General features: G+C 42.8%; 1 protein-coding gene across 1 annotated transcript in view; it reads right to left on the bottom strand.

Moving 5' to 3' along the window:
* The window catches only part of CDK13 (cyclin dependent kinase 13), a 59,378-nt gene extending 54,619 nt beyond the window's left edge, over positions 1-4,759 (bottom strand). The window contains exons 1-3 of the mRNA XM_031554060.1: positions 4,709-4,759; positions 3,516-3,675; positions 80-563 (exon numbers count right to left, since the gene is read on the bottom strand). Coding sequence (XP_031409920.1) covers positions 80-563; positions 3,516-3,675; positions 4,709-4,759 — 695 coding nt within the window. The remainder of the gene's footprint in view (positions 1-79; positions 564-3,515; positions 3,676-4,708) is intronic.
* Between the last annotated feature and the right edge of the window lie 10,844 nt (positions 4,760-15,603).

Genomic DNA, 15,603 nt, shown 5'->3' with positions numbered 1-15,603 from the left:
ACGGCCCGGCGGAGCGCAGCGCATGCGCGAGGCCGGCGACGAGAGGAAGCCGCGCCCCGCCAATCCCGCGCCAGGCTACCTTCCTCGCCCGCATGCCCGGAGCCGGGCGCACCGCCCCGCTCTCGCGAGATCTTCCTTCCCTTCTCCTCCTCCGGCCGGCTCTCGCGAGCCCTCGTCCCTCCTACCGCCGGGCTCTCGCGGGGCTTTTCTTCTCGCGAGAGCGAGGTGGCGCGAGGGAGCGATGTGGGTCCTTTCAGCTTCGGCGCGGCGCTTCTTCTCAAGGCAGAGCGTGTCGCCGCTGCTGTAACGGTTTGCCACAGGGAAAGTACATACAGCTGGAAAGCTTAAAAATCCTGATGCTGGAGTCGGCCTTGAGGTTTCCCGTGGTCCACACCTGCGCCAATCAGTTAACGTGTGTGAGCAGGGTAGGACGCAAAGTCTGTTGGTGTTTTCTGTAGGCGCTTTCAGATGAGAGCTCTGTGCTGAAGCCGTGGTGCGGTGCGATGGGGCACGCGGTGTCTGAGGGATGCGCTTCCCTCCATCCTTCCCTCGGTGCTGCAATTCTGGCAAGTTGAAATAAATGTCGAAAGCGTAAGAATTTAAAAAGCTTCATTGTCAAGCTTCAACAGATCTGGGAAACTTTAAAGCAAGATGCTGTGGTGGATAGCAGCATTACAGGGCAGTTATTTCTCATAGGTGTGAACAGCTGTGATTTATAATGTCTTTAGAAGAGTAGTAATTTAATTAAGTGAGTTAGCTCTGTGCAAATGTCCGTACTGAAACACATAAGATTTCAGCCAGGAGGAGCTGAAGCTCAGCATAGGAGAGTTATTGAAGCTGTTCATAAGAGAATTGTATTAGAAAATGAGTTTCTTCAGCTCTGTACATATACAAAGACTTAGGCCACAACTACTAAGAAGCAGCTCTAAGCTCTCTACTACCTAGCTAAATCATTTGTCCCAACTAAAATTTTTCACGTTATTATTTCACGTGCTAATTCCACTGGTAGCAAATCTGTTTTCCTCCACTCAAGCACAACACAGACAGACAGACATCCGGGCAGTGCCTGCTCTTTGAGGAGAGTCCTACTTGCCACGTGTCTAAGGGAATGAAACCCCTTCTGCATGGTATTATTAAAGCAATACAGGCCAGGTATTTCCTCAACCTGGACACTCAAGAACAAGAAGCATATGCAGATTAAGGATTATCATCTCCAAATCCTTAGTTTTACATCAAAAGTCTGTATAGTGCAGAGAATCTCATGCAAGCAGTTATCCTGTCTGTTGCTGCTTTGTTCCACAGAGCAACTTGAACAACTTTCTTATAATAATTGCACAACTGCAAATTAGGTGAAACCAAAGGGGAGACTACACAAAAATAAGAGTTTTAAAGAAGTGAATTAAAGTGGGGTTGTTTGTGGTTTTGCTTGTTTGTTTGTTTTTGTTTTGTTGTTGTTTGCTTTAGCAAAATATCATGAAATTTACACATTTTGTATTTTTTCTGTATGTATATGAAAACAGTTCTCTTTGCTATTCCCAGTTTATCCAGAATGCAAAGTACTACTAGATAATAATCATAGAATATCTCGAGTTGGAAGGGACCCACAAGGATCATTTTGTCTAACTCCTGGCTCCACACAGGACTAACCAGAAATCTAATGATATTTTGGAGACCCTTCTAGAATTCCATCAGAAACAGTTTCCTACTCCCCCTCCCTTGACACAGCTCCGTGCCATTCCCTCAGCCCTGTCACTGTCACACAGAGCAGAGCTCAGCGCTGCTCTCTGCTCACAGTGAGGAGCTGCAGCTGCCATCGGGCCTCCCCTCAGCTCCTCTGCTCTGGGCTGAACAAACCAAGGGACTTCAGCTGCTCCTTATACACTTTGCCCTCCAGACCCTTCACCATCTTTGTACCTCTCATTTGGATGCTCTCCCCTAGTTTTATGTTTTCTTACTGCAATGCCCTAACCTGCACATAGATCTCAAGGTGAGGCTACAGAGCACAGCAGGACAACCCGTTCCTCTCACCTGGCTGGCAGTGTGTCCCTGATCATAGAATCATAGGATGGCCTAGGTTGAAAAGGAGCACAATGCTCATCCAGTTCCAACCCCCTGCTATGTGCAGGGTCGCCAACCAGCAGACCAGGCTGCCCAGAGCCACATCCAGCCTGGCCTTGAATGCCTCCAGGGATGGGGCATCCACAACCTCCTTGGGCAACCTGTTCCTGATACACCACCCCTTGGTATGGTTGGCCCTTTGGGCTGTGAGAACATGTTGCTGACTCAGATTGCTGCCAACTAGAACCCCCAGATCCCTTTTCATTGAGCTGCTCTCCTGCCTCCTGTACCCGTCTGTATGGGTTGCCCTGTTCTAGAGGCAGAATCTAGAAAATTATGTTTTTAATTCTCACGCAGTTGGTGATTGTCCAGACCGGGACATTAATGTGGTTAAACAGGACATGCCTCTTATGAAACTGTATTAGCTGTGACCAGTGACTGCAATGTCTTTCAGGTGTTTTTAAATAATTCCCAGATCTTACCCATAATTTTGCCAGGCACCGAATGGAAACTGACAGGCCTGTAATTAGTGGGGCCTTCTTTTTTACCCTTCTGAAAAAAATGGATAATATTTGCCAGTTTCCAGTAAAGTAGGACCCCTTCAGATTCCCAAGAGCATTGAAAAATAATTGAGAGACTTCTCATGATCACATCAGCCAGCACTTTGATTAACCTGGGATGAATTCCATTGGGCCCCAAAGTCTTAAATGCATGCAATTGGAGCAGACAGACAGAAAGCTTGGGCACACCCTGCAGCCTGAGGCTGGGATGGCCACATGTTCCCTAGGAAGCTCTGTCTGTGTAGCTGTATTGGCTCCTGTGGCTGGAGAGGGCACAGGGGTGCAGAGGACATGGCTTTCTGCTGGATGTGGGTGATAGCTGCTATTTGAAGTGGCAGAATGATAGTGCCTTCCTTGCACACACTTTTGGGAAAAAACTCAACCACAAACACTAAAAAGTTGTTGATTTTCTCTCTTTCCCTTTCCTCACTCCTGCAATGAAGCATAAGGAGGAAGCACTGCTTCTGTCCTGATCCTCCTCCACCTTCTTGTCTTGACATCAAACAAAGGCAATTCCCTAAGCCTGCCCTGAGATGCCATGTGAATGAGCCCCAGTCCTGAGGAGCTGGGCCCAGTCCACACAACACACAACAATGACATTTCTTTACTGGGGAAATCAGGAAGACACATGGGTAAGCAAGGATCATTCAAGCTTCGTGGGTCAGTGGAAGAATTATCAGGAAATGAATGCACCATGTGAGCCTGTGGGACAATCTTGCAGTTGGGGCTGTATCAGCTGATGGGAAAATCATGGGATTTTCCCTTGTGGAAGCAGGATGGCCATCTAGGGGAAGAGGACCGAGCTCAGTCCTCCTTCAGTGCTTAGAGAAAAGGGTTTTTTTGTTTGTTTACTGACTGCCTGAGAGCAGTGAGCCTGTGATTCCGCTACAGCTTCACCTCTTGCAGGTGGTTCCAATTCAGTCAGTTCTTCTTCTAGTTGTGGATCTACATCCATGGGCTCTCCATCGCTGTCAGGAAGGGCCAAGTATATGGGCGCATTGGCACTGAGCCTCCCTATCAGCCACCACGTCTTGTTAGGAGGAGGAACAGTCAAGCCCTTTAAGAAGAAAGAACACTAGTCTCACTTGCAAAAAGACTCAGGTAGGAGAACTGACCTCAATCCTCCTTGACAGTTCTGGAAAATATTTCTGTCCTAGCTGCCTAAAAGCGATGTGCCTGTAATGGGCCTGCCCTGCTGCAGGTGGCTCCAGTTCAATCCATTCTTCCATTTGATGTGAATCCACCTTCAAGGGCTCTCTCTCTCTTTCAGGCATGTCTACATTGGCTTGATTGTACTGCTGCTCCCCATCAGCCACCACTTCTTGTTCTGGAGAGGATCCGTCCTTCCTCTCTGGATGAATTATAACTGTTGCTCACACTGCTATCAGACATCGGTGTTTTCTGTTGGACCTGCTTCTACAAAGTTCTGTTTGTATTGGGAAACGTATTTGCTCAGTGACTTGTGTTCTTGCCACAGGCTCAGTAGATGAAGCAGTGAGGTGGCTTGTTACGTTGAGACGCCACTTTCTCATGGTGACAAAAATGTGGCATTCTGGGGAGTTGAGACCTATGGCATGAGAGTTTCCCAGTTTTGAAGGCAGAGGAATGGCAGAGGTGCTTGGTAGCTCTTTCCTGGGAATGGCTTCCTGATGCCTTTTATCTTGCCAAAGGGAACATCTGTTCTTTTAGCACAGGTTGGGTCTCCAGCCTCCTTTTCATTTCATGCTTAGGGTCTCATCAACTCAGAGTCATCTCTGTCCTCCCCTCTTCCTCAGAGCTCAGAGTAGAGTTGATGCCAACTCTTTAGGAGAGATGAGGGTGGGAAATGGGAAAGCAGGGCTCATACAAGCCTTGGCCATCAATAGAAGAATTGCAGGAAATGAGTGCTCCACGTGAGCACATAGGTTGGTGCTGCAGTTGGTCTGTTGTGCTCGCAGTAAAATCACAGGATGTTCACTGGTTGATGTGAGCTGGCTGGGAAAGGTGTACAGACCCCAGCACCCCTTTGATGGTTGGGGAGAGGTCTCTGCAGGCTGCCTGATACCAACAGTGTGGTGACCACTCAGCCCTGTTGAAGATAGCTCCAATACCATTGCTTGTTTGACATATGGAGGAGAATCCACCTTCCGTGAGCTCTGCATCATTCTAGGAGGTCAGTGTTCATGGATTCCACATCTCTGCTCCTTCCTAGAAGCTGTAGCTTCTTTATGAGAGGATCATTCATCTTCCCACATTCAAAGAACCCCGTTAGATCCTGGTTTTAGAAATCCAATAAGTTTTGTTTTTGTTTTGCTGATAAAGAAATGTTTCATATTCAGAGAGAAGCAATTCTTAAATATTTCACATAGCCTTTCATTTTCCTTTCCCATTCTCAACGCTTTCAAAACAGCTGTGTTGATCAGAGTCTGGTTTATTTATCTGGACTTCTTAAGGCTCAGCCAGCACCTTGAACTGTAGTTGGAGCTACTAATTTGCTGTTTGTGCTTGCTTCAATTTAGAAAACCTACAAAACATCCAAAATACATACAAATCTATCCAGCCATCACACTGCAAGTGAATGTTTCTCATGGGTAGCACATAGCCTGATTTCCTCCTTAGAGAGTGCATAGACCAGCAGAGATGCTGCAAAGCTGAACCCACACCCCAGGGTTGGGACACACTGCACTCTGCTTGCTTTTTGGTAAGCACAGATAATGACCATACGAGACATTAGAAAGTTCAGTCAGGCTGATTACGTCTCCTCTAATGCTAAATGTTTGTAATGTTTAATATTACTTAGGAGGGCTTTGGAGGGTAAATGATTGCTTATCTGCTATGCTGACTTGCTTTTCTCAAAACAGTCACAAGAGAAACATAATTCACAGTGCAGTTAAGGAGTGACTGCTGGACAGGCTTAAAAGGGAGCTCCAGAAAGCAGTGTACAAAAGTCGAAGGCCAGGTGACTGTTAAACAGGTGACACATAAAGCAATGCTATGACTTCCTGAAAAATAAACATTCTGTTCTCTTACACTACTAAAATTAATTTCAATTTTGTGCACTAATTTTTTCCTCCAAGCTTCTTGACTCTTGATTTCAGAACTTAATGGGGTCTCAAGCTCTGTGGTTTTACCCTTTTTTTGTCCTTCTTATCTTTTATTTTACACGATTACTTTGAATTTTCTCACTGGAGCTGTGACTTTACTGCTTTCAAGTCAGCACCAGTTTCTTCAGATGATTTGGTTTTGTTAAGTATCTCTGTCATATCATCTTGAATGCCATTCCAAGTGCTTTAAAAGCAGAATTTGTTATCTTTTTGTTATCTTTTCTTGTGGCTGTGGTAGTTTTCTAGCCACACTGTTATCTAATTGGTGTTACCTAGCCTACATACATGCTACTTATGCATCTGCTCTGCCAAACACACACAAAAGAAACAACAACAAACCACAAAAGCACCTACTTTTCACTGTTGTATTTTGATACCTTGAATGCAAAAATGATAGTCTTCTATCATTTTTCCTAAACCAAGCTGAAGTAATCCTCCTGCCTGAGTTCTGTAGATCTCCTTCTATGAGCCTTCTTTTACAGGTATTATTTAACTCCAGTCTTCACATCTATTCCACTTCATATTTCTTACTATCATCAAAGCATTCGTTATGTATTTTTCTATTCAGACACACTGACTTCAGGTTTTCTCTTGTGGAGAAAACATCTCATTCATTTTTCTTTTCTGTAACAGTGTCCCATAGGATGGTGATGGAAATAGCTGACACACCTGCCATTTCAGGAGAGAACATTACTGTCAAAGGAAGATTTTTGTAACCAGGGCAATGCTGCATTTATTTTTGGTAGAACTGTTTGTTTATGAAGACGCTCTGCATTATCAAAATTCTGTGCAATTCTGGGGTCAGCAGCAGCACACTTTATCTCTTCCCCGCTGTTGTAAGTGGAGCACTTCCAGGTTTAGCCTGAAAGCAACAACCTGGAGGTTGGTTGTAGCTTTGCCAGTATTCATTCTTGCTGACAGCATAGGTGAATATTCAATAACTACGAAGAGGTTACTCAGTGCATGGTGTGACACATACCCAAGCACACTCAACCAAACAAGTACCCCATCAGGCTGCTAGCACATTAAAGGCAACAAAAACAAAGCCCATAAAGCCGACAACCACACATCACAGAGCCAGGCATAGAGAGCGTGGATAATTACGTAGGACAGATCTGGGGAATTCAATGCAGGCTGCAATTTCCAATTTACTCCCAAACATTTGACGGCATTTCTGGAGCACGAATGTATTATTTGGAAGAGTTGTGTGATTAGCAGAAGTGAGCTGGTGTTTTTGCATGTGGAACGTGCCTCATGACTTTCCAGAGAAGCTTCCTAACGAGAAGCTAAGTTTCTGATGACATTGAGTTTACTCTGCCTTGCAATTATCTATGCCAGATTACAGAATGATTTACCAACAGCGGTCATGCCGGTGTCAGCAGCTTTCAGCCAGCAAGCAGCGGAGGCTGAGGATTTGACACTGAAAACTTATAAAAATCTATACATTCTTGACATAAAGCATTTCTGAAAAGAATTCATAAAATGAAATTCCTTGGAAGCGTTGAAGGAACTGATTGACAGCACAGTGCCAACTGCTCGCTTCCGGAGGAACCGGGAAATTTAGGGTTCATCAGGACTTGTTTTCACAAGGCTTGGCGGTGAAGAGTAAATAGGAGGGGAAAAGAGAATGAAATTAGAAGATTCATTTTAGCAGTGTTTGCTGCGATGGTGTGGAAATCAGCACTCTGGTCAGGTCTGGCCTGATGCTCCATAGCAAAGCCAAAAATTTACACCTCAGGAATAGTGTTTGCAGTTATCTGTTATTCTGAAAAGTGTTACTGTGTGCCCAGCAGATGAAAACAGTGGCAAACACTGGAAAAACAAACAAACAAACAAAAAAAAAAAAAACACTTCCAAAGCTGCAATCTGGTATCTGTGATTCTTTTCCTTCAGTTACCTAGAGTTCTTTGAAGTTTTGTTTCTAGTTTTCCATGTCAACTTGCTATTCTTCTTACAACAATAATACTGGTCTCCCAAGCATATGGAGAGCTAGAAATTTATTTTATTTTTTTTAAAGGAGTCTCTTGTAGTGTCTCTTATACCTGCCATGAATTCAATTAGTTTATTATCTTCAGAGGCTTGTGTGTTGTTTGTTTTTGTTTAGTGTGGAATCTTAGAAGACAGACATTATTTTTACTCCCTGAAGAAATAAATATGTAAATTTCTTCTCACCATTTAAAAAAGGTAGTAAGAGGTCCAACTGTGCTATCTTTTTGTACTTGTTAATACCTCTGCTATTTCTTGGCTGCTTTTTTACTTGTACCTTGTCCTAAGATTTTTTTTTTTTTCCCAACCAGAGGAACAGTTCTGTGAATTGGGATATCCACAGTTGGAAAAGACAGAAGGATGAAGACCTTAACTGATCATGGCACAAATGAATTTACCATTGAAATTGGCAAATGCAACCTTTATACCTAGAAAAAGTTGAGAAAGATTAATGCCTTGTTTCAGTCAGTCAGATCATTGTTTTTGATCATTCTACTTCAGAGGATGATGAATGTACAACAGGTGCAGAAAAGGCTATGAAGATCAGTGGTACCAAGTTCCTATTTTTGGGAGAGACTGGCAGAGCATGGTTAGTCTAGCATAACAAAGACAAGGAGGAAGTTGTGTGGTTTTGTAAATTAATTTGAGAGTAGAAAAGGAAAAAAAATGCCAGAAAGAAGAACTGGTTGCACTAAAGGAGTGCAACAAGTGCAACTAAAGTTAGTGCAGGCAGTTACAAACAGTCATAGTGCAGCCTGCAAATGGACATTTATTACTTATGAAAACAATGGGGTTTTGGGGTCCTAGTAGAAGAAACCTAACAGTGAAGCCCAGCAGCCTTGATCAGTTTAAGGAAGGCATTTCACTGTTCATGAAAGAGTGATGTTGCCTGTAATAGGAGGGCCATGAACTTGGTGGAAAACAAGTAGTACTTCTACTGTATGTCTTCAGCTAGTTAATTTCTGTTAGGGTTTTGGCTTTTGTAAGTGTTCAGTACCAAACATTCCACACTGGGATGGAGTTCTTCTGACTGAATGAACTGAAGCAGGTTAATTGAGAAACGTTTCTCTGCTCTTGAACAACACTCATTAACAGGGACTCACTTTCACCCTTTTGCATCTATAAGGAAAATGCTCCTGACCCACAGCACATTTTCTCAGTCAGGTAACAAAGAGAACAAGAAACAAGATATCCCAAGGCTTTTTATGGATTAATAGAGTCATTTTCCTATAGTATATGTGCATTGATCTATCTAAATCTCTTCTCTTTGCTTTAAAGCAGTTCATTTGAAACAAACAGAATCTCTTCAAAGCTTTGTTGTCTATTTCCTTTCTGCAGGCACCACTGCTAACTAACAACAAACTGAGCAGAGCTTTCTGGCTTTTCAGCAAATGAAAAGTCCCTTCTGAAACAGACATATTACCTGCTAGTGGGAGGCATGTGCATAGTCACTTTTGCCCAAACTACTTTGAGAAAGCAAGCTATTCTTTACAAAGCTATCAGGCTAGAACTTAACTGGTTGATACCAACTTTATCTGTTGCTGAAGCAGTCTGAAAAGCGCGTGTCACCCTCCTTCCACCCAGACTCAAAATGCAGAGTCCTATTCAAATATTCAGAAGTACCATGTCATTTCTTAACAGAGGATATGCTTTCTCTGCTGACTGAGCTCTGCCCAAACGTACCAAGACCTTGACTCACTCAAACGCGTTGGGACCAGCAGAGGGAGCAGCAAACAGCCTGCAACTTCATGTGAAGGCCAACTTATTTGGCATCATACGCGAAGCCCTAAACAAAAAGGGCAGTGATTGTTTTGAAGCCATGCTAGTTCCTTATACAAATGCTTTGGCAAACCATTTTGCAAATGGGAAAAGCTTCCCTAGAGGTCAGCATAGCAAAGAAGACGAAGTTTGGAGCCTGAGTTAACAGCAGTATTTGTGCTGCAAAAAGTCTGTTCATCCTCCAAGAACTCTTGTAGGCATTGCCTCGGATTCATTGCCCCCAGCTCTCGAGGCAAACTAACACCATTCACACTGATCTCCCTCTCAGTCTCGGGGATGAAAAGTAACATGTTGAACAACTTGAGACTTACTGGGAAGGTGATAATCCTACATCAAAATACAGACTTCTGCCTCAGAAGTTGTGGGGGCTAATTTTCAGAGGTGCTAAACATTCAGCTTTATAAATGAGGGTGCAGAACCATAAAGACATTTCTAGTTTACAGCAGACATCCTGTATTATGTACAGGAGCCTTCAGAGGCTACACCAACAAAATACTACATAGATTAGAAATGTGGAGTTTTTTTTGCAGACACCATTTATCCAAGTTTCATTTCAAAGGCAGTCAGAAACCTCAGACTGCAACCTGAAGCAAAAGCCTGTTTCAGTTTTTTGACCACATTAATTATGAACGAAGAGCCACGTATAGAATGGCCTGCAGCCATTCAGCACTAACAGAATGCTAAAACAGTAACAGATTATTTGTCAAAAGAATAAAGAGATGTAGGAAGTTGCAACAGAACAAATGCAGAGATTAAGATAAAAATTGATGTCTCCACTGCACTTATCAAGTCTCAAGAGTCCCTCACCAGTGACTGCAAGTGGGAAAACCACAGAAGGGGCCGTGCACACTGCTGTGCCTTGCTCCTGGAGGCCTGTAAAAATTTGACTTCAGCTAACTTTCCTCTGTTCTAAAAAGCCACTTGCTTCAGTTTACTCACAGCGCATCCTTTTTCTGTAAGGCTGGAATAAGTTACTACAACGTGGTCCTTGATTTCAGCCTCTCCTCTCTGTGAAATGCACCGTCACAGAAAAACCAGCCAAAACGCTGCTTCAAACTTTTATCTTTCTACTAGTTCAAACCAAGAACAATTTTTCATCTCTTTCTTTGAAGAATTCCAGACGTGGGGAACAGTAGCATGCTTGCTTCTCTGTTCTTTGGGCTGACATTCTACACTGGCATAAAAATACTTTGTTTTGCAATTGGGTTGTTTTTGTTTCACATTTCTCCATATTTCACTTGTGCAGTTGCAAACGGGCTGAATGATAAACTGTAACAGTGCCTTTGGACACAGCCACTTCAAACCAAGATGAATTCTGCTCATCTACGTGCATACCAGCACTGTGAGCAGCGGAACTTGAGCGATCCAACCATCAGTTGGACACCAAGGTAAAAGAAGTTACGCAGGTCCTTCTTAAGTCTTCTGTCACTTTGTGAAATTAAGCCGTAATATTTGCTAGCATATACATTATTCCAAGTTCCATAATGGTCCTGAGAAGTATTTTGCTCTGCTATCTGACTTTCCATTCCATTTCTCAGGGCTGTCCCATTTTAGTCCTGACGCAGATACCAGATCTGCTGCTTGGTGCTACCACAACACCCCTGTTACAGTCAAACAGCTCTGATGTGAGTGAGCTGGGTGTAAATCTGAAATTTTCAGCAGTTTGTGGGCTTACCAATGCAACCAAGCACAGCACTGAGGTTGCTGCTTGGAAAGACCATCGGCCAACAGCCACAGATCCAAGAGAGTCAGGTCTGGTCTTTGCCATTCCCACGTCAGATGTTAGCACCGTGCTTCCAGGCACACAGTGGAGGAAAGGAACTGTCAGCTGAAGGAACATCATTCATTTCTACCTTCAAATAAAAGCACCTGACTTGAAACCTCCGCTGGATTATGGTAGCACTGGTTGGCTGGTGTAGCACACTTGTGTGAGCCATGTGTTAGCTGCAAGAGATGCTACCTGCATCTAAGAGAAGGAAGAACAAAGGTAATCAGCGGAAACACCTAACTCTGTGGTTTCTTCTTGCTGCTGCTTTTCTGATTTTGCTTAAAAAATAACCGCAGCCAACTATGATAAGCTTTTCTGAGTGCAAGAGGGATAATCTAGTTGTATTATGGAAAGATTAAATACTTTTGTTTTTAATCTCACTTTCACAGAGAAGGATCAAGATCTTAACATCAAAATATAATGCAAGGTAATGAAAAACATTCGTACATTTTCTTCTGCAGTCCATCGTCATAAGTGTACTCATGTGACTAGAGGATTATAAATTGTTTAAAAAACAAACAGCAAGGAGCTTGTTCTAAACATGGTTTCTTCTGCCTGCTGATACATCAGCAAACAGAAGCATTTAAGGAACCAACAGCATTGTCCTATTTGGAGTTGGGTATTGCCCTGGTGACTGCAGCAGCTGTTCCTGGCATGGGAAGCACTATGCCACAACCTCTCTCTAATGCAGACAGGAGCTGGAATCATAGAATCCCTGAGTTGGAAGGGATCCCTAAAGGCCATCTAGTTCAACTCCTCTGCAATGAACAGGGACATCCACAGCTAGATCAGTTGCTCAGAGAGCCCTCCAGCCCAACCTTGAGTGTTTCCAAGGACGTGGCATTCACCACATCTCCGGGCAACCTGTTCCAGTGCCTCACCACCCTTACTATAAACGACCTCTTCCTTACATCCAACCTAAATCTGCCCTGTTTTAGTTTGAGACAGTTTCCCCTTGTCCTGTCCAGACTCTTTAGTAGAGTCTGTCCCCTTCTTTCTTAGAGATCCCCTTTAGATACTGAAAGAAAGTATGAACTAACACCAGTGTCCTTGTACTAGGGCAGCTCTGCAGCGGTCCCTGTGGATCCCTGTCCTCAGGGTAGGACCACATGGAGAGGTCTGATGGGCGTTCAGTAGCACCCCCAATCTAGATACCTCAGCTAGGCATAAGAATGCTTAACATTTATGAAGTGTTTGGGAAGTTGATGAAAAATACCCTCGTTGCCTTGCGGATTTAGTTAACAGTGCAAAACAGCAGCAGTGCCACAGCCTCATTTTTATCTACTTAGTCCTTCTCAAGGCCCTTCTGACACTTGCAGCAGCTACAACAACCCACAGGTACCTGTAGAAATGGCGTGTTAGCTTATTGCTCTTTTTACACTCCCCCAGGCTATTTCAGGCTATTTCAGTAGGCATTTTGGTACTTACCAGACAAAGAAGGAAGATTACTGTTATTTAAAAAAAAAAAGGAATGACTACTATTAAATACAATAGTCTGACAGCCTTTTACAGAACAGGTCCCCCATTTTTAGCATTGAAAAACTCTCTCGTAAGTCTTCAATAGACAAGAGAAAAGCAAAAATAAGTACCAGAAGCATACCAGACATGCTGAAAGTGGTTGAAGGCAAATACCAATTCATTATCTCCAGAATTGCAGTCCCTGTCTAAAGTACAGCATTAAAAATGCATGGGCACCCATGAGGCACAAGCCTTCCCAGTTTCCTCCTTTTCCAACTACACATCTGCCCATCCCCATGCAGCTACAGCCACCTCTGTTACACATTTGCCCCAGTGGGGACAGCCTCCTTACTATGCTTTATTAGCAAAGAGCAGATTTCATTCCCAGATCCAACAAGCCTCTCACCATTCCCCTGGTTCACTTAAAAACTCCACCCATAAACACTGAGATGAGTCGTTGCCCTCTGAACATGCTTTAAAATGAATGCTGTGTTGCTGGACTACAAGGAAACAACCAACATTTTCTTAAAATATCAGAAATTAAGAAAAATTAAGTTAAACTGCAGCTAATGCCAAACCACTTAGGAGCTCAAATTTCTGAAGCTTCTACATGAAGCACAAAAAAATGATTGAAAAAATAATTCTAACAGACTGTCTGCTACAGGCTTGTTTCTCTTTCCAAGAAAATTTCCAAAGTAGTCCCTGTCGTTGGGCATTATTAAACACACATCCTCACCTCTGTTCACCTAAGAGCAAGGGGAACAGTGGAGCGATGAAAGATTTTTCCAGACATTTTAATAGCATTCTGGAGCCTGCTTACCTTTAGCACATAGTTTTATGTTGTAAACTATCCCTCCTTCCATTCCTTACTTATAACACCCTGTCATATTAAGAAAAGCAGAAATCAGGTAAAAAAAAAAAAAACACAACACAACCATAATGCCCTTAATATTGCAGGACAATGTTACACAAATCAAAACAAGCACCTGCACATCATTGTTATGGGTCTGAGATGCAACCACTACTGCTCTCGTTCTTCTCAGATTTGTATTACATTATTCCCCTCTTAACTCCTCACAAGGGTGAGTTGTTCCAAACTATCTTTTATTTTATGTACAGGAGTTTTGTCTGCACAAACAGGAGCCCACAGCAAAACTACAGCTATGCAGCTGCTTGAGGGCAGCTACAAAACCAGCAACTTCCACCTAGTAGGAAAATCCAGGATCTTGGTAGAAGGCAACCTTGTTTTGAATCAGTGATAGCGAACCACTCTGGTAACTGTGGAAAGCAGAACAAAAACCCTGTTAAGGTTTTTTCCAACAACTTAAGTTTGGTATTTTTCCATTATACATGGAAGAAAGAAAAAGGTTAAAAAAAAAAAAAAAAGAACCCTAAGCAAGCAGTATCAAAACTGGATCTTCTGAATATTCTCCCTAAATGGATTGTATCAGTGGTTAGTAAGATCCTGTGAAAATCAGAAGTCTCATCATCTGCCTGACCCTGGGCAGATCTCAGAGAGTTTGAACTTCACTTTATTGACAAAGAAGCTTCAGTCAGAAATATTCCAGTTTGGTAAATGTACTTAGAGCAAAAATTAGCTTGAACTCAGCACTAACAGCACTGGTGCCTTTCCTACCACTCGGTTTTAGTAAAATGCAAAGTCCATGTGGCAAAGCTCGGCATCCCCAAGAGGTACCCAAGATTTTCAGTAAGTCAGTTTCATACATAGATAAAATATTTCATTCCTGCAGATTAATATGACTGTAAGGCTCAGATACTGCTTATATTTTAGTGTATTATGATTGCCATTTGAACTTGCAGAGTATTTATTCTCTGCACTGCACTGACGCTGATGTCCCTCTGAATGGGAAAGCACTTCCTGCACACCATGATGCTTTTTTGGAATCAAAGAAAACTGTTGGATGTTGCCTTTGTTAAGCTGTGCTCATCAGGAGGCTTCAGAAGCTACCAAACAGACCGCTGAGCCCTTACCCAATATTTCTGGAAGTCCCTTGGGTTTATAAAGCTATAAAAGAAAAAAGTGAGTTAGCATTATAATATTAGTTTCGTACACAACAGAAGACAACTTTATAGCTTGTTACAAATTAAGGAATCTGTCTGGCCTGCAGTTTTATAATACAGCGTATTTCACAAAAGGTGGCAATAGGATTACCAGCATGTTAAGCTAACTTGGGAGTGAAATCCCACGGAAGGCTTTAATCCTGCCAGTGTAAGAAAGCATCCTCGACTTCTTGGAGGAGAAAGAGGAGAGAAAATGCTTACTGAAAAGGCACTTCAAGCAGGTGAACCTAGCAGTTTCAGGCACAGAAGTAGGCTAAAGCATGAATTCATGATGCAAATGGATCACATATTGGATGACTCTCTCAGGATGTACCAAATCCTATTATACACAGTTCAACTTATTTTCCCTGCAAGCTGGAGAAGCAAATTTACATAATCCCAGAAAATGCTAGAAGACACAGCTTCAGAAGCACTTTTTTTTTTTTTCTTTCCTTAGACTCATACAGGATTTCCTTTTTTCTTTAAAGCAAACAGACAACAAAAAAAAAACAAACAACCCATCAAAACAAACAAAAACAACACTTCCCGTTCTTATGGAAAGGTACTTCTGGAACACACTTACCTCAGTTTTGTCTGTCTGCTTTCTGATATTCCCTGGTATAGCAAGTAAGGATGAATTAGCACTGGATAAAAGGTAGCACATGCGTAGTCTCAGCTTTCACAAAGTGGATTTTTTAATCAGACTAGTTAAATTTAATCTACAATTTTGTTTCGTTCACATACACTAAAAAGACCTCTGGAATATTTCAGTGTAACTGCTTGACAGCTGGTCTCAACTACAGCAAAGAAACGTAACACATACTGTGGTCATCAATTAACACTGCACGAG

This window comes from Meleagris gallopavo, chromosome 6, assembly GCF_000146605.3.
Source record: "Meleagris gallopavo isolate NT-WF06-2002-E0010 breed Aviagen turkey brand Nicholas breeding stock chromosome 6, Turkey_5.1, whole genome shotgun sequence".
NCBI classification, from domain to species: domain Eukaryota; kingdom Metazoa; phylum Chordata; class Aves; order Galliformes; family Phasianidae; genus Meleagris; species Meleagris gallopavo.
This window is presented reverse-complemented; position numbering and strand designations above follow the sequence as displayed.